Source organism: Syngnathoides biaculeatus, chromosome 22, assembly GCF_019802595.1.
Source record: "Syngnathoides biaculeatus isolate LvHL_M chromosome 22, ASM1980259v1, whole genome shotgun sequence".
NCBI classification, from domain to species: domain Eukaryota; kingdom Metazoa; phylum Chordata; class Actinopteri; order Syngnathiformes; family Syngnathidae; genus Syngnathoides; species Syngnathoides biaculeatus.
In genome coordinates this window covers 7,249,942-7,270,220 of record NC_084661.1, presented here as the reverse complement: position 1 = coordinate 7,270,220, position 20,279 = coordinate 7,249,942, and the positions used below count along the sequence as shown (strand labels likewise).

General features: G+C 41.7%; 1 protein-coding gene across 3 annotated transcripts in view; it reads right to left on the bottom strand.

Moving 5' to 3' along the window:
• Window positions 1-12,694: 12,694 nt before the first annotated feature.
• LOC133495359 (ras-related protein Rab-26) overlaps window positions 12,695-20,279 on the bottom strand; it is a 49,586-nt gene continuing 42,001 nt past the window's right edge. Inside the window, exons 7-10 of one of the 3 annotated variants that reach the window (XM_061809907.1) lie at window positions 20,208-20,273; window positions 16,398-16,454; window positions 14,895-14,971; window positions 12,695-13,615 (exon numbers count right to left, since the gene is read on the bottom strand). In XM_061809907.1, the coding sequence (XP_061665891.1) occupies window positions 13,513-13,615; window positions 14,895-14,971; window positions 16,398-16,454; window positions 20,208-20,273 (303 nt within the window). In that variant the 3' untranslated portion in view covers window positions 12,695-13,512. The other 2 variants (XM_061809908.1, XM_061809909.1) reach the window with 2 other exon arrangements.

The following is a 20,279-nucleotide window of genomic DNA, read 5'->3' as shown; positions in this document are numbered from 1 at the left end:
GGATAAATGCAGAGTGTTGCGTCAAGAAGTGTATCCGGCGTAAAAAAACTGTGCCAAACAAATATGTCAATGTGTGGGACTAGCTCATCCTGACAAAATACATCCATCCATGCATTTTCTGAGCCCCTTATCCTCACAAGGGTTGCGGGAGTGCTGGAGCCTATCCCAGCTGTCATTGGGCAGGAAGCACGATACACTCTGAACTGGTTGCCAGCCAATCACTGCGCACATAGAGCCGCAATCACAATCACACCTCGGGGCAATTTAGAGTGTCGAATTAATGCATGTTTTGGGGATTTTGGAGGAAACCAGAGTGCCCGGAGAAAAGCAACGCAGGCACGGGAAGAACATGCACACTGAAGAAATAAATGTTTTGGTAGAAACAAATGTTTAAGTGTGACAATGCTATTTCCATAGGAAACCTAAATACTGATTTAACCGATGGCTTTCAACAAATTGTGCAGTTACCGGTGCCATCAGGCTCGATGCCAATCAAAGCAATGAAATCAACAACGGTGCCATCAGTCCACAGAAAATGATTGTCCTGGATGATAACGTGTTATTATGGAATTAGTGAAACCCATACCACCCATACACCCAATAACTGATGATGACCCCTCCCTCCCTTTCTTTTTAGAGGACATGATTCTTCATGACATTTGTATGTATACACATTTGGCTAAGGGAACAATGGACTTATGTTATTCTTTCTGTTTTATCCATCCATCCATCCATCCATCCATCCATCCATCCATCCATCCATCCATCCATCCATCCATCCATCCATCCATCCATCCATCTATTTTCTTCACCGCCTATCCTCACAATGGTCGCGGCGAGTGTTGTAGCCTATCCCAGCTGTCAACGGGCAGGTGGCAGGGTACACCCTGAACTGGTTGCTCGCCAATCACAGGGCACACCTAGGGGCAATTTGGAGTATCTAATTAATGTTGCATGTTTTTTAGATGTGGGAGGAAACCGGAGTGCCCGAAAACCCACGCAGGCATGGGGAAGACATGCAAATCCCACACAGGCGGGTCCGGTACTGGACCCGGCTCAGAATTGTGAGGTTAACGCTTTCCAAGGCCAAAGTTGATCCACCGTGGCGCTTCACAACATGGCATTTTACATGAATAAATGAGAAACCACAAATGAATAATGTGTCTGAATATGCGCTTGTAGAGGGTTCAGAAACCACCTCTAGTCAAATGTTTATAATAAACAAACCCCCATTTTTTTATGATAATAACTACTTTCTGACAGTGACTGTGTATCGCTTGTGCCGACTCAGATTTCCCGAGGTCTGAGGCCGGTAACAAGATGTCAAAAAACAATTTTTTTCAATCCCCCCCACCTCTGTTTAACCTTCTGTCCTTCCGAGTCATATCATCATGGCTCCTCCCATGATCTGCCTGGTGTAAGCAATTGTGAAGAAGCCACCCCATGTGGAGGCAGCCTGGCAGCTCCATGACTCCGCATGTTGTCTCCTCATCAGCCCGCCAGATGCAGGAGGAGTAAAATGAAGCGAGCGTGACCTCCAGCCAGCAGGTGACAATCATGGCCGTAATTGAGACACACTCCCTCTACTTGCTTCTATTTTTTGGCTCTTTCTCCATGTTATAATTCCATCTCTCATGTTCGATTAGGCGTTTCCTCCATCCCTGTGATTTTCCAATGATTGACCCCCTTGAAGTATACCTGGCAACAAGTCCTACCTCACAGTTATTGTATTTTTTTCCCCCCTACATAAACAATAAAAGGTCAGCATTGGGCCTAGTGTTTAGCATGTCTACCTGACAATTGTGTGCGTCCTGATTTGAATTTCTTTCCTGTGTGGACTTTGTCTCAAACAAATACCTACCCCCCCCCACCACCACCACCACCACAACCATCATGACGCCGCACTCCCAAGTTTGAAGGCCACTTCACTAATGCAAAAGTGACATTAACTGTAGGTTAATCGGTCCTGCCTTGGAGGTGAGACACAAAGACGATGACTGTTAGCCAGTCAATTAATCCATATAAATCTAATTAATTTAATTAAATCAGCACAAAATCTAGTGACAAACTAAATGATTCACCCTCCTTCCCCATTATCCATGTATAAATCTCTGTATGGGACTAATTGCATCAATTTTGCAATCGATGCAACGTGTGGGGTATTTTTGATACGGCTGTATAACCACCTAGGGCTGTTGTAGTACAAGGCACCAACTAAAGCAGCACTGCGACTTTGTCCTCTTTAATCCGTTTTATTGTTTTTCTCCCATTAAAAATGTTTTACTTCTTTGTATTGAAATGCTTTTGATCATGTAAAGCACATTTACACCTTGTGTATGAAATGTGCTCTGTAAATAAATTTGCTTTGGTTTGCTTTTATCGTGTATGTTTACACACTGCTAATTTATTGCACTGGACGGTGCCTATTTAAGCATATTGTCATTGACATTGTTTTTATGGCATTGAAGGGCAAGAAAAAATGTGGAGGAGGCAAGGCAGGGGTGCAGGAATATGAAAACACATTTTCAGTGATTTAAAAAAAAAGGCAAACAAGGATCGAGGGGGTAACGCTATATTGACAAATGTTCTAAAACCTAAATGAAATATAACAAAGGGGGACAAATCACTCACTACTACATGACTGGACCAGGATACATGATGTGAGACAAGACTACCTTTAACAGTCGACAATAAACCGAAGACTTCAGGAAGTGGAAGGCATGTGCATAGACAGATCTCAAGTGGCTCTCAAGCACCAGCTCTTTTGCCACGAATGATGAATGATGAAGTCTCTTTTTCCCGGCAGTCCATTCCTCGAGTGGATGGGAAAATCTATCACCCCCCCAACCCCTTTACCCACACCCCCCATAGACTTTCCGATCAAGGTTGTCAGCACCACTGAACTTCTGACATCTGCAAACCTTCAATTGGACACAAATATTCTCAAATTCGACCCCCATCCCCACAACCCCCACTAGTTTAAAATACAGCAGTCACAATTTATGACAGCTGTCAGAATGAGTGAGCGCACAGTATTTTCCCCGGGGTCAACCCTAATACCTAATTTTTCCTCCCCTGCCCTTTTGATATCCTTCATCTTCACAGAAATATTCTCAAATATATCTCAATACAAAGTCTATAGAGTGAGATACTGAACGTACCATGCATTTATGGGCCTCACCTACCCATCCCGGATCATCACAAAGTACCATGCGTCACTTCCCTGCAGGGGGACTCGCGACAGCCTGCCCAGGTTATTAACACGTTTTCTAAACTGCGTATGCTAATCTTAAACGGCGTCGCCAAGAGGCTACCGGGCACAGCGACAATATCAGGCTGCGAAATGGCCTTTAATTTTGTCCATCAAGAGATGCAGAGCGAGAGTGACTCACCAAGTCGGCATTCAATTGGGTGACTGAGTGGGGATTTGTGACCATAAAATGTACTCATCGCTCATTAATTAGAGTGTCGTTCACCTCAAGTAAGATACAAAAGACAACTTTTCATTATGACCCTTTCATAATTCAAAATACAGTGAAGAAAATGAGTATTTGAAGACCTTGCTATATTGGAAGTTCTCCCACTTAGAAATTATGGAGGGGTCTGAAATTTTCATCGCAATGTGAGATTTTTTAACAATTGATTTGTGTGATACAGCTGCAAATAATTATTTGAACACCTGTCTATCAGCTAGAATTGTGACCCTCAAAGACCTGTTAGTCCGTCTTTAAAAGTCCTCCTCCACTCCATGTATTATCCTTAATCAGATGCACCTGTGTGAGGTTGTTAGCTGCATAAAAACTGTTGACGGGTGATCTCATACGTCTCTGCACTGTTCTGTGTAAATGTGTGTGTCAATAAAGTTCTTCCTCTTTCCGGTTCCATGGTAGGTGAACTGAGCAGCGTTTCTTCCTCCGTTCAAAAGATAAAATAACGAAAGTTAGTCCACACAGAATGGCTGCGGCAACTAAAACACCCATCCACCCCATACAATCACTAAGACTCAAACCTGGAACATGGCCAAGACCAAAAGACAAAACTGTACAACTTCACATGGCTGGAAAGGGGTACGGTGAAATTGCCAAGCAGCTTGGTGAAAAAAGGTCCACTGTTGGAGCAATCATTAGAAAATGGAAGAAGCTAAATAAGACGGTCAATCTCTATCGGAGTGGAGCCCCATGCAAGATATCACCTCGTGGGGTCTCAATGAAAAGAGCTGAGACCACTGTTTGAAAGGTGACTGTTGGTAATACACTAAGACGTCATGGTTTGAAATCAGGGATGGCACAGAAGGTTCCCCTGCTTCATCCAGCATATGTCAAGGCCCGTCTTAAGTTTCCCAATGACCATTTGGATGATAGAGAGGAGTCATGGGAGAAGGTTTTGTGGTCAGATGAGACCAAAATGGAACTTTTTGGTCATAATTCCACTAACAGTGTTTGGAGGAAGACAAATGATGAGTTCCATCCTAAGAACACCATCCCTACCGTGAAGCATGGTGGTGGTGGCACCATGCTTTGGGGGAGATTTTTCTGCACAAGAGAGAGGACGACTGCATTGTTTTAAGGAGAGGATGACCCGGGCATGTATTGTGAGATTTTGGGGAACAACCTTTTCCCTCAGGCAGAGGATTGAAGATGGGTCGTGGCAGGGTCTTTCAACATGACAATGACCTGAAGCACATAGCCAGGAACACCAAGGAGTGGCTCCGTAAGAAGCATACCAAGGTCCTGGCATAGCCTAGCCAGTCTCCAGACCTAAACCCAAAAGAAAATCTTTGGAGGAAGCTGAAACTCCATGTTTCTCAGCGACAGCCCAGAAACCTGTTTGATCTAGAGAAGATCTGTGTGGAGGAGTGGGCCAATATCCCTCCTGCATTGTGTGCAAACCCGGTGAACGTATTATTTATTTGCAGCGGTATCACACAAATAAATCGTTTGAAAAAAACATACAATGTGATTTCTGGATTTTTCTTTTTAGATTATCTCACAGTGGATATGCACCTATGATGAAAATTTCAGACCCCTCCATGATTTCTACTTGGAGAAATTGCAATATAGCATGGTGTTCAAATACTTATTTTCTTTACTGTGCATCTCTTTAAACAGGTTTTTTTGATTAGAGTTATTTTATTTCTTCACTTTCTTCATATTTTTTTGGACACAATATTGCACTACTCACACAAAGGTAGGAATATTCAATTATTCAGATTTTGGGTGAAATTTCAATCATGTCAAATGGGTTCCACTGCTCAGTGACTCACTGTTTATCACAGCATACCAAAATACAGCCCTCTTACCTATGTTTACTTCAACCTCTGAAAATATCAGAACGATAACGACAATGTTACGGACTTGGTGCACGTGATTCATAGTGTACCGTATGTGGATTCCGTGTGAAAAGGTAGATGGACACGTGTATTCCATCCCAGTTATTCCAGAGAAAAATAAACAAAGCAATCGCGATCTCTCAGTGAGTAATGCGCTCATGTCTGTCACGTCTAGCGTTCGACTCGCCATTTGTTGACGTCCGTCAGCTGAGTGGAAGTGGCTTATCTTAATGAGACTGCAAAACTGGAAGACGGCTCGCCGCCGTAACACAGCTGTTGCACATGTGCGCCCACACAAGCGCATAAACAAAGCAAAACACAGAGCCACGTGCACAACTGCAAACAGGAAGTCAATTGCTGTGGACGGGCTTGAATGTAAATAAACCACGTTACTGTAAATCCACCCTGTACAGATAGAGTACAATTACAGGAAGGGTAATCGTTTCTTTGATTTAGCAGTTAACACTGATAAAAAGCGATGCATTGTTTTTTTCTTCCTCAATCTTATAAAGAACAATACACAAGCCAGTCTTAGTAATGACCCATCAGAATCAGCAAGGCCTTCTGTGGTGGCCCAACACAGAAGCACTAATCTGCATTTGTAACCTAAATTCTAATATTTGTTCCATGAAATTGTACAAATTTATTCCCAACATTCTATTCTTTTCAAATTGTAGTATTACTCTTGGTAGCACTGCTACCAGTACTTATACAGGGAAGAAAATAAGTATTTGAACACCATGCTATATTGCAAGTTTTCCCACTTATAAATCATGGATGGGTCTGAAAATTTCATCATAGGTGCATGTGCACTGTGAGAGAGATAATCTAAAAAGAAAAATCCAGAAATCACAATGTATGATTTTTTTTAACGATTCATTTGTGTGATACAGCTGCAATGCAAGATATCACCTCGTGGGGTCTCAATGATCCTTAGAAAGGTGAGGAATCAGCCCAGGACTACACGACAGGACTTGGTTAATGACCTGAAAAGTGCTGGGACCACTGTTTTCAAGGTGACTGTTGGTAATACTCTAAGATGTCTTGGTTTCAAATCATGCATGACATGGAAGGTTCCCCTGCTTAAACCAGCACATGTCAAGGGAAGGCCCGTCTTAAGTGTGCCAATGACCATTTGGATGATACAGAGGAGTCATGGGTTAAGGTTTTGTGGTCAGTTGAGACCAAAATGTAACTTTTTGGTCATAATTTCACTAAACGTGTTTGGAGGAAGACGAATGATGAGTTCCATCCCAAGAACACCATCCCTACTGTGAAGCATGGGGGTGGAAGCATCATGCTTTGGGGGTGTTTTTCTGCACGTGGGACAGGACGACTGCACTGTATTAAGGAGAGGATGACCACGGTTATGTTTTGTGAGATTTTGGGGAACAACCTCTTTCCCTCAGTCACATCATTGAAGATCGGTCGTGGCTGGGTCTTTCAACATGACAGCCAGAAAAACCAAGAAGTGGCTCCGTAAGAAGCATATCAAGGTTCTGGCATGGCCTAGCCAGTCTCCAGACCTAAACCCAATATAAAATCTTGGGAGGGAGCTGAAACTCTGTGGTTCTCAGTGACAGCCCAGAAACCCTTCTGGTCTACTGAAGATCTGTGTGGAGCAGTGGGCCAAAATCCCTCCTGCTGTGTGCATACCTGGTGGACAACCACAGGAAACGTTTGTCCTCTGTAATTGCAAACAAAGGCTACCGTACAAAATATTAACATTGTTTTTCTCAGGTGTTCAAATACTTATTTGCAGCTGTATCACACAAATAAATCGTTAAAAAATCATGTATTGTGATTTCTGGATTTTTCTTTTGAGATTGTCTCTGTCACAGTGGACATGCACTTACGATGAAAATTTCAGACCCGTCCATGATTTCTAAGTGGGAGAACTTGCAATATAGCATAGAGTTCAAATATCTATTTTCTTCATTGTATGTGGATATTGGATTATACTGTCCAATCAGGTTACAGCCTCTCTGTGGAGCCATATGAATCTAATCAGCCAAGGGCCTTCACAAGTCTGTTTTTTTAGTATAATTTAAACTATACTTCTAAGGATGTACAGTATTATAGATACATATTTATCCTTAAGTGCTTCTGATGTTGTAGTCTTACGTAGCGAAGTTTCCCGCTATTGCATTGTGTTATGTATAGGACATTGTTTCTATAGCTGTGATGCGATCGTGGTGGACCCATCTGCTTGGAAAGTCTTCCATCCAGTGACCCAAGAATTACTTTAACGGAGGGCTTTGTTCAATTTATTTGGACTTCAGTTACAATCACAGGAAAGGCCATGGACGAAGAGCAGGACAAGTGGACTGAAGTTGGACTACTTGAGCATGCTGCCCTTATTGCGAGCATGTTTACCATTCCTGAGAGGAAAAAAATGAAACAGCATTTAACCCCCCACTTCACACACACACACACAACACACACACACACACACACACACACACACACACACACACACACCACACACACACACACACACACACACACACACACACACACACACACACACGCACACGGGCCACATGGCTTTGTTTGGGGTTCCTAGTCAATTTAGCCCAATAGAATGGACTGCTTGGCAACTACTGAAGTATGAACACACACCATCACCCTCGTGCACACACGGCTTGACCGGGGTCGCGAGTCCACTAGGGTTACGGTGCCCTCACGGAGGTCTAATGAGACGAAGAACGACCGGTGCAACAGATGGTCCCCTGGTCATATGAGCGCCCCTGAAGTCACTAACCTCCTGCAACCTCGTCACTATGACTGCCCCTATTTGCTTATTCACGCCACTGAGCGCGTGCACACACACACACTCACAACCGCCTGAGTGCTTTAGCACTTGTGGATGCATCACTTCTGCTCAGCCGCTTTATCTGCTGTTCAACATGCGTACACGCTGTATGTTCCTGTATGAATCATTATGTGAATAGAATAAATATATAGTATATGTCCATCCATGGGCGGCACGGTGGAACAGCTGGAAAGCATTGGCCTCACACTTCTGAGGTCCTGGGTTCGATTCCAGACCCGCCTGTGTGGAGTTTTCATGTTTTCACCGTGTCTGTGTGGGTTTCCTCCGGACATTTCGGTTTCCTCCCACATCCCAAAAACATGCAACATTAATTTGACATTCTAAATTGCCCCTACGTGAGATTGTGAGTGCGGTGCTATGTGCCCAGTGATTGGCTGGCAACCACTTCAGGGTATACCCTGCCTCCTACCCATTGACAGTTGGGATAGGCTCCAGAACTCCCCGAGACCCTCGTGACGATACGTGGCAAAAGAAAATGGATGGATGGATAAATTGCCCCTAGGTGTGATCGTGAGTGCGGCTGTTTGTCTCTATGTGCACTGCGATTGGCTGGCAACCAGTTCAGGGTGTACCCCGCCTCCTGCCCGTTGACAGCTGGGATAGGCTCCCGCACCCCCTGTGACCCTTGTGAGGATAAGCGGCTAAGAAAATGGATGGATGGACATCCATCAGCCAATCGCAGGGCACGTGGAAACAGACAACAGTCACAATCACACCACGTCGGCTCGGGGAGAACATGCAATCTCCACACAGACAAGCTAGGATTGAACCTGGCTCCTCAGAACTGCGAGGCCAACGCTTTACAGCTGACCCACCATGCTGCCCATATAGTATATATATATATGTATTTGTTCATGCGGGGCCATGCCAGTGCAATGGGTGTGTTTAATCTTCAATCGAATAACCATATGGGTTAAAACAGTGTGCTCTATTTGCAAGTTTGCTTCGCAGTTCTGAGGCTTGCGATTCAAGTCTCAGCTCATGTGTTCCTCTCTTTGAGTTTAGCATTTGTGCTTGTGTGCCTTTCTCATACGTTGTAAAAACATGGATGCTAGGTTATTTGGAGACTGTAAAAAGGCCACTGAATGATTGTATGTCTATATATGCCCTGTGATTAACTGACAGTCAAGGGTGCACCGAGCCTCCCACCCAAATTCAGGTCCATGGATGGATGGACGGCGCAAGGGAGCCTCAGTGTGGGTAACGCAAGATATTACAGGCCATTTCCTATTGCTATGCCTCATAAGTAACAAATTAATTACAACATGGTCAGGAGTAAGAATGATACAATACCAAGTGATGCAGCACTGAAATTAAAATTACACTGTAATGATGTTAAGTTATGTATACTGCCAGGCTGCTCCTTACTTTGGGGTTTTCATTTATTATTTTCAATAAAGCGAGGCAATTAGTGTTAATAAGAGAATTATAGTGGCTGACTTCAACAGCAATCTAGAAAATGAGCCTACGCATATTTGTTCAGCCCAATCCCCAGGACAGGCCCTGTTTCACTTAACATGATCAATATGTCTTCTTGACAGCCAATACACCACAGTTATTTAAAGTGGATGTAATGAAACCTCTTCTCGAAAAAGCTTTTGATCCCGGTGTCTTAGCCGATTATAGACTTACCCAATCCTTGTAACCTGTCCAAGGTTCTCAAGAAAGTCCTTGGCTAATGGCCTCCTTGTCGCTTCAGACCAAGGCCTTGTCTTCTGCACTTGGCTTGTCAGAGTTTACCTCACATCTTTATCAAGAGATTAGATCATATCATTAGTATTATATGAGGAACGGCCTGAAAATGGTTTGATTCCTGCTTTCAAAATATCAGTAATGAAGACTATGATGCGTAAAAGTTCAGTGATGGAGTCATGAGGAGAATTGTGCTTTGCCCTCATGCTGTTCAGTGTACTATTCGGCCCAGATGATGCTCAACTTTACAGTTATCCAACCATTGGGTGTGCCTCAAATATTTTTTTTTTATACTGTATTCATTTAAACACAAAATTATAGTTTTTGCTCCAAGGACCTCAGAACCAATGATATAACGGCACCAAATTGCTTTGCTATAGCCTCCAGTAGCACAATAAAGAACCTTGGTTTCAACTTTTATCAGGATGTATCATCCGGCTCTCACATTTAAGTACAAGGACAGGTTTTTTTTTCCCCATTTTTTTAATAGAAAATATGAGTTAATGCTTTTGTGACCCCAAGGCTAGATTATTGTTTATTTCTCTTTTAGCAGGCTCCTTCTTTTCAGCCAATCTTATTTTCTCAGTGCAAGGTTCACTGCAATTCTAATTTTTAAACCTACCTCTCATACAAAGATTCAACTTACAAGAGTTCTGTTGGCTAACAAAGAAACCAAAAAAAAAAAAAAAAACAACCTTGATTGCAGTTCTGCAAAAGTAGATTATACAACAATGCTACTACCTTTTTACAATAAATGGGCCAATCAGTGTAACCTGTACCATTTGCTCATTGTCGCACCATCAACATAAATATATATTTAAATTTTTTTCCTACCCAAAAAATGATTCAAAATATGTACAGTGTTGGCCTGTCTCAGGTAACTTGTAGTGTCAGTTATTGTACTGAAACTCCTCATTTGAGGAACACCGCTGGAAGTAACAAGGGCGAGTTTTTAGCTATATATTACTGTATATGTTTATTTAGCGGTGAATCACCAGTATCACGTTTTCTCACTGTTTCGTGCATGATAATCTTTGTTTTTTTCTGTTTTTTTTTCACTTAACATTGTAGGCAAATTCCTTTACCTCCTAATTTTTTAAAATTTTCAATTCATCCATCAATCCATTTTCTTTGCCGCTTATCCTCACGAGGGTCACGGTGAGTGCTGGAGCCTATCCCAGCTGTGAACGAGCAGAAGGCGCGGTACACCCTAAACTGGTTGCCAGCCAATTGCAGGGCAAATTGAGACAAACAGAAAATGTTCAATTCAGATGAAGTTTTGTTTGGTTCTGACAAAGATGAAAATGTTTCTTGATTTCAGCATAAAAAATACGTTCATATTATTCGGACACAAGAGACAACTACATTGATGTGAATCAAGAAATAAGCTGTAACAACACAGTTGCAATTACTTTGACCCTCAGTAGACACTATTGAAAAATCTTGAAATAGCCTTTTCAAACAGCTAATTTAAGAAGCGCAAGAATCAAGTTTCCTAATGACTTACCGGTACACTGATTACTAGGCAAGAACGTTTTGACTGATTTAAAATGGGGTTCATTTTAATCATATATCACTCCTTTATTAAATGACTGTGTATTTCGCTAAACATGTTTAAATTTTGTTTTAGCAAAATCTCTATTTAAGCATGATATTGGCAGTAAATGAAATATAACCAGACAGGATCCATGATAATAGCATCTTTACTCTAAGCTCCTTACCTATCGCAATTAAAGAAACAAACAAACAAAAAAAAATCATCCATCCATTTTCTTAACCGCTTATCCTCACGAGGGTCACGGTCATTTGGCTAAGTGAACGATGGACTTATGTAGTTCTTTCTGTTTTCTCCATCACAACATGCCATCCATCCATCATCGATCCATTTTCTTTGCCGCTTATCCTAACAAGGGTCGCAGAAGTGCTGTAGCCAACCCAGCTGTCAATGGGCAGGAGGCGGGGTACACCCTGAACTGGTTGCCAGCCAATCGCAGGGCATATTGAGACAAACAGCTGCACTCACAATCACACCTAGGGGCAATTTATCCATCCATCCATTTTCTTTTGCCACGTATCGTCACGAGGGTCTCGGGGAGTTCTGGAGCCTATCCCAACTGCAATTTAGAGTGTCCAGAGAAAACCCACACAGGCATAGCGAGAACATGCAAACTCCACACAGGTGGGTCCGGGATTGAACCCGGGACCACAGAATTGTGAGACCAACATTTTCCAGCTGTTCCACCGTTCCACCTAAAAAAAAAAACCCCAAAAAATCACTGTAAAATTAAAAATGTAATGTAAAAAAGATAAGTATTTTGGTAATAAGCCTCACATCTCTTTCCTTTTCTTCATTTCCCTGGAGTAGGTGCCTGGCTTCCAGCGGTAGCGCGAACAGCAACGCTATTACATCAACAACAACTGAGTATCAGTAACATACATTAAATATGAGCCTCCATTATGACTGTTGACTGGTCCAGAATCTGTTCCTCTACCTCCAGCTAGCACATTAAAAAAAAAAAAAAAATGAGTAGTGCCCCTTTATTGTCTTACAATGGTGCAAATGGAGAATCGAGAAAATAATCACTACTGCACACAGTGGCTTCTTAGTGCCCTTCGCATGATTAGCAGCATTAAAAGCAAATAATTGGGAAATGTTTGGATAGGCTCCAGCACTCTCACAACCCTTGTGAGGATAAGCAGCTCAGATAATGGACAGATGGATGGAAGCTTTTCATTCTATTTGGAGGTCAGCACTTAAAGTAATGACAGCTAACTGCCAGAAGATGACAGCGCCGGTTCTCGAATCATCTCCCCTCGAATGAACACAAAGTCACGACTGCTACTTCAGTGTCTTTAATTAACGTAAATCAAATTTCCATTCAGTCACAATATATGTATTACAAGTTTACAATAAACGAACACCAAGTAATGACCTCTTTGTTCTTTAATGTCAATATTTCCATTCAGATACAATATTGTGTATTACAAGTTTACAATAAATGTACGAGTATTAGACTGTACATATACACACATTTATTTGAAGATAATCACATTTAAAATGTATATATATTATATAATGTATTGTAATTGATCACATTAGCAGGGATAAGCGCACGCTGTAACAAATACCAGTATACATTTTAACAGTTATTACAAAAACAGCTTGCATTAGGTACAATGAAACATCTGTAGAAAGTGTTCTTTAGTTTTTAGTCTCACGTTTTTCTTTTTTGTTTTTCTCATGTGATTGAATATTCAAATCATCAACATTTATCATCCAACAAGACTTTTACAAACTACAACGCTTCAGTTGACAAAAGATTGAAAATGTGCACATCACAGCACGGGGCACATTCATGACACTGTGGGCGGGGTGGGGGTGAGTGGGTCTAACACACACAACACAACTGTGCAAGTGGCCGTGTCTGTACATGCATGTGCATACAGGGCTCACTTTTACACTCACAGTGGCAGAGGAAGATAAAAGTTGGAATATTTGACAAAAGAAGTCTCTGGTACACAGACTTCAGAATATTAAATGGGAGTGTACATATGTCTCCTACCTTTACACACGTACGCGCGCGCGCACACACACACACACACACTCACACACACACACACACACACACACCACACACACACACCCATGCACGATCTAAGAGTGGCAGCACCCGGCAGTCCTCATTTCTTTGTTGACGTACTCCTGCAACTGAAACGTTGGCTCATCAGGCTCCTTCATGGTCCTGTGCTTCAGCTCTCTAACAAAGACAGACATGGAGACATAAGAGCCAGTAACTCCATCCAATCTTTTTTTTTTTTTTTTTACAACAATTGTCCGCATAAGGGTCATGGAGAAGCTAAAGCCAATCCCATTAGACTTGCTGAAAGAGGCAGAGTACACCCTAGAATGGGCACCAACCAATCGCAAACCAGTGTTTACTCCGAGTCAGCATTCAGTAAACAGGTCCATTTATTTGAAAAACGCGGCGTTGTAGTTTGACAAAATGCAAATGTGGATGGATGAGAGACTGGACACGAAGACAGGTATTTTGTCATGTTTTTATTTTGCCCAGCAGCTGTGCTTCAAATCATCCAGCCATCCATTCTCTATTGTGCTTGTCCTCATTAAGGTGAGCGGGAACCAATCGCAAATGAGTTTTGTCCAAGAAGTGAGGAAAACCCTAGAATGGACGCTAGTCAATCACAGAGCACATACAAACGACCGTAGTTCACATAAATGATGACCTCTTTGTAGCCAGGTTCAATAACTGATGTTTCAGAGTTTATATGATGCAAGTGTGAATAGTTTTTTGTCTCTTACTGTATATGTGCCTTGTAATTGATTAGGAACCAGTTCCTGGTGCAGTCTGTTTCAAGTCAATTGGGATAAGATTCAGCTTCCTCCAACCGTGAACAGGATATTTAATATAGAAAACGGCTGAATGGTATACAAAGAGTAGGAGCTGGGGAAACAAAAATAAATGATGCTCAATGGGCTCACTACGTTGCTGGGACTGACTACAGAAACACAAAAACAAAACAAAAAAAAAAACCTCTGAAATGCAATAACACCAAAACAAAGGGAAAGAAGGTTAGTTCCCAAGCTCAAATTAATAACTTCCAGACTATGCTTAGAAGTGGCAGCAGCATCCTTAATTTAAGAACACACTGCACTGAACCCTATAAAAAGATATGATACAACTATTATGTTTGCTTACCGGTGCGGAATTCAAATTGATACATTAAAGAGCACGCAACGAGCTCATTTGTATATTGTTAGCTGCAAAAAAGGAACAGAAAACAAGCTGTCATAAACCACCAATGGATAGCTAGATTAAAAAAACAATTTTTACTGATATCAGTTGAACACCTACCTGGGGCAAAATCATGACCGATAAAAGTAGGAGAAAAAAAAAAAACATAGAAGCCAGCAATGTGAACCACAACAAAAGATGAGATCTAGATTTTCTGTGGTTAATTTGCAATGTGTCGTGAGGGGATGAATGCCGTCACTTGGTGGGGTTATGCACGACTCACTTGGCCACAGCAGTGAAGGCCAGCTCCACATTCAGTCCAGACCTGGCACTGGTCTCCATGAAGGGCACCCCAAACTCCTGCATTAAAAATTTTTTGTAAAAATAAAAATAAAAAAAAAAACAGAACACTGGGACAAAACCAGTTGGATGCCAGGTAGGTACAGAAACTAGAAAAAATATATCCCTCATATTTCTGTATTGTGTTTTATTGTATTGTGGTGCTGCATTCTAATATATACAGAAGACATATTTCTGTCTAATCTGTCCAGGAAACTGCCATACAGTTTTGGCTACTGTGCTGTGTGTCAGTTCCAGAGTTTTGGCAATTTTCTAAGCGTCTTTGTCATCTTTATGTAGAGCAACTCTTCCTTTTTTTTTTTTTTTTTTAATACCAGACTGTCACAGAGTTATTGCCGTCCGTAAGTGCCATGTTGTAATTCCAGTGATCACAATAAAAGTGATAACAGCACATTTAACAGCTGCTCCGCATTTACACTCTAAAACTTGTAACTAACAATTCACTTGAAACTGGAGAGTGATGAAGGCAAATTGGGCATTTTCACTTTGATGAAAGACGCTCACTTTGGTTGCCAGCAGTTTGGGCCATGTGCCAACTTATTTGGACATCACAGTAATTTAACATCTGTACAAGATATACGCCATCTACTTATTGATTCGTGTGTTGACATTATTTTCCTGACAGACAATGCAAGGAAATGAATAGAAGGCAGACATTTTTGATGGCTGCACTAATTTGTAGCTTTTAAATCAATAAGCAAGAAAGCACAATACACTCACTTCCCTCACCACCACAGGCTATCAACGTTCTTGATACACACACGCACAAAAAAAAATGTTTCATATTCTAGCAATAAGAAAATTAATGGATGACAAAAATAGACAATTGTATGAAATTGTTACTACTGTTGCTTTAATTGGTGGCGGAGTCGAACAGCACTGCATCACACAAAGAGATGTTTCTTACATCAGGATTACTTTTCATTTTATAGCTGGGGGAAAAATATAAAGACACCTGTTAAACTGATGCAGTCCAAGTCAACACCACTGCAAAGCACATTGATAAACATTCTGTTAGAAAGAGGTCAAGGCTATTTTACATTTGGCTTGTGTAGGTGTACTGAATGCTGCAGCCACTTAAGTTTATGACACTCTTCTTCTCACATTTATATTCTGTGTGTATTCTATCATGACACCAGTCCTGTTGTGTGTCTCCGCATTGACAGCTGATGGCGCTTCTGCAACCCACCCCTCCCTCTCGGTTATGTTCACATTTACTCTTGTACACCTCTCGGAGCATATCTGAGTGAAATGGTGTGGAAAATTAAGTCAACAAGCCCTCCCCGCTTCCCCAATCATCCATGCAAACAACAATATGAACATTCATGGATAAGTAATTACACACTAATCTAGACAGTAGGACAGATTAAGTTATGTGTCACATGAGTGCAGATATGCGTTTTAACATACAATACTAGGTAATTACCTTTGCCAATTTCTCTCCCTCCTCTCGTTTCACCACCCTGTCATGGGTCGAGTCGGCCTACAAAACATTGGAGTGTGTTTTTATTTGCTGAAAACCTAAAACACAGGTTTCAAACTCAAAAGCCCACGGGGCAGATCTGGCCCGCCACATGATTTTATGTGGCCCGCAAAGGCAACGTATGGTATCAACTTCAATGATTCTTGTTCAAATCTACCAAAATTTCAACTTGTCATATCATAAATGATTATTCTGAGTTTTTGCAAGCATTTTTGTGTTACCAAATATCAACCATAGTTGATAAAATCCATTGGAGTGGCGATTCCAAAACTAGTTCATAAAATGCATGGACAAATATGATGAGGTGATTAAAGATGTTATTTTGTTTTGCAATCATAACGACCCTCTGAGTGAAACTGTGACTACAATGTGGCCCGCAACAAAAATGAGTTTGACACCCCCCCCGCGACCTAAAACAACATGCATGCAGACACACCTGAAATGCGGGTAAGTAACTACTCTGACAATACTGGGTGGTAATAGTGTGGAAATTGTAATATTTCTTTATTTACAATAAATTATTACCCAATTGTACTACAATATAAAAACAATGCATCACTCAATTTAGGACAAAACAGTTATATGAATCTAACAAATACTCTTGATCATGTAAATCCTTGTGGGCGAATTAATAAGAACGACGTGGGCCGCATGTCCCCCACCGAGCCATACTTTTCCCAACCTTGGTTTCCATCCAGAAAACCCCAACATTACGCCAATGACAGGGAATTTTCTTTTTATTTATTGACACTTTCAGCAGAAACTATTGGGAGCACAGTGCCGTGAAACAGGCCTCTTTCCATCACACAGTGCAAATTTCCAAGTTATAATTTCCACAGGGAGGTTTTGAACCCCCCCAAGTATGCCAAACCAAACACCATGCAAAATGAGACCTCTCACATGATGAAGAGATGTGCCCCCGCCAAGGAATGCAGTCTCTATAGCGTGTTTGACTTTCTGCTTACTTGCCTTCTTCTGGGCAAATATTGCATAGCAGGTTTTATCAGGAAACAAGTTGTAAATAAAAATAAAATGTGGACTGGAATGCTTTATAGAACTCAGAACTGCCGGCTTGGGTGACAACTGTTAGTTTGCCAATATGAGCAGTTTATTTTCATTGCACAGCCATGTTGAGTTATTAGTATTACCATAATTTCTGGACTACAAGCCGCGACTTTTGTGACACACTTTCAGCCCTGCGGCTTATGTAATGATGCGGCTAATTTATGGATTTTTTTCTAACGGCCGCCAAGGGCGCTCGGGCAGGAAAGATAAGAGTGAGACATGTGGAATACAGTGAATAAAATAAGTCTTAGAAAACCGTGCTATATTGCAAGTTCTCACACTTAGAAATCATGGAGGGGTTTGAAATTTTCATCGTGGATGCATGTCCACTGTGAGAGAGATAATCTAATGAGGAAAATCCAGAAATCACAATGTATTATTTTTTAACGAGTTATTTGTGTGATAGAGCTGCAAATAAGTATTTGAACACCTGTCTATCAGCTAGACTTCTCACCCTCAAGGACCTGTTAGTCCGCCTTTAAAAGTCCGCCTCCACTCCATGTATTATTCTGATTCAGATGCACGTGTGTCAGGTCATAAGCTGCATAAAGACACCAGTCCACCTCATGCAATCAGGAAGACACAAACTTGTAACATGACCGAGAACAAAGAGCTGTCCGAAGACACCAGAGACAAAATTGAACAACTCCACACGGCTGGAAAGGGCTACGGAGAAATTGCCAAGCAGCTTGGTGAAAAAAGATCCACTGTTTGAGCAATCATTAGAAAATGGAAGAAGTGAAACATGACGGTCAATCTCAATTGGAGTGGAGCCCGTTGAAAGATATCACCTTGTGGGGTCTCAATGATCCTTAGAAAGGTGAGAAATCAGCCCAGGACCAAACGACAGGACTTGGTCAATGACCTGAAAAGAGCTGGGACCACCGTTTCCAAGGTGATTGTTGGTAATACACTAAGACGTCATGGTTTGAAATCATGCATGGCACGGAAGGTTCCCCTGCTTAAACCAGCACATGTCAAGGCCCGTCTTAAGTTTGCCAATGACCATCTGGATGATACAGAGGAGTCATGGGAGAAAGTTTTGTGGTCAGATGAGACCAAAATGGAACTTTTGGGTCATAATTCAACGAACCATGTTTGGAGGAAGATGAATGATGAGTTCCATCCCAAGAACACCATCGCTACTGTGAGCCATGGGGTGGTAGCATCTTGCTTTGAGGGTGTTTTTCCTGCACATGGGACAGGGCGACTGCACTCTATTAAGGAGAGGATGACCGTGGCCATGTATTGTGAGATTTTGGGGAATAACCTATTTCCCTCAGTCAGAGCATTGAAGATGGGTCATGGCTGGGTCTTTCAACATGACAATGACTGGAAGCACACAGCCAGGAAAACCAATGAGTGGCTCCGTAAGAACCAGATCAAGGTTCTGGCGTGGCCTTGCCAGTCTCCAGACCAAAACCCAATAAAAAAAATCTTTGGAGGGAGCTGAAACTCCGTGTTTCTCAGCGACAGCCCAGAAACCTGTCTGATCTAGAGAAGATCTGTGTTGAGGAGTGGGCCAAAATTCCTCCTGCAGTGTGTGCAAACCTGGTGAACAACTACAGGAAACGTTTGCCCTCTGTAATTGCCAACAAAGGCTACTGTACCAAATATTAACATTGGTTTTCTCAGGTGTTCAATTACTTATTTGCAGCTGCATTGCACAAATTGTTAAAAAAAAAAATCATACATTGTGATTTTTGGATTTTTCTTTTGAAATTATCTCTCTCACAGTGGACATGCACCTACGATGAAAAGTTCAGACCCCTCCAAGATTTCTAAGTGTGAGAACTTGCAATATAACAGGGTATTCAAATACTTATTTTCTTCACTGTATATGTGTCAAGGAAGACGCAAGTTTCATGTTCGTGTTCATGTAGCGCATTGTGCATGAATAAAATTAGCACAAACAGACCCTCATCATGGAAAATGCAAGGAGAAATGCATATGACGCAGCTTTCAAGTTAAAAGCAATCGAGTTGGCCAATAAAGAAGGAAACAGAGGTGCTGCACAAAAACTTGGCATATATGAATCAATTGTGAGACGTGAGAAACGGCAGCGGGAAGAACGGGAGCAATGTAGCCTGAACCGTGTTGCTGCTGTGTTACTGCCCCGTCTCAATTACTTTTATCGGTATGTTTTTTTTTTACCCAGCCCTGTTAGTTCTGTGTTACTACCGTATTGCTGCTGTGTTATTGCTGCATCACAGGCACTGTTTGGAGACAAAAGCTGAGGTATATTATTAAAACTTTAATATTTATAATAATAATATTTAAAACTCTTTCTGTATACTGTCTATCTCATGTTTCAATGTGGGCACATGCCGCTTATAGACGGGCGGCTTATGTATGCACAAAATAGTTTTTCCTTTAAAAATGTACTGGGTGAGGCTTATAATCAGGTGCGGCTTATAGTCCATAAATTATGGTATAATACAGTATATATTGACTAATGAAGATGTATGAGTTCTAAAAATCTGGCGTTTTGGCAGAGCCGGAGGCTTCCAAAGCTGTGAACAAATTGCCACAGTCTGAATGTGCTGTAAATCTGGTCCACAAAATATAAAATGGACTTCCATAAATCCATGATGCGTCCTCGTCGCTCTCTCCATTATGAATCGTATCCCCTCCTCTCTGACTCCATCAATCAAGCCATCTTCTATGGCACTGACAACAAGGTCTCACCTTGTTGCCTAGCAGCATGATGACTACGTCCTGCTGGGTGTACTCATGGATCTCTGTCAACCAAGCCTGCAA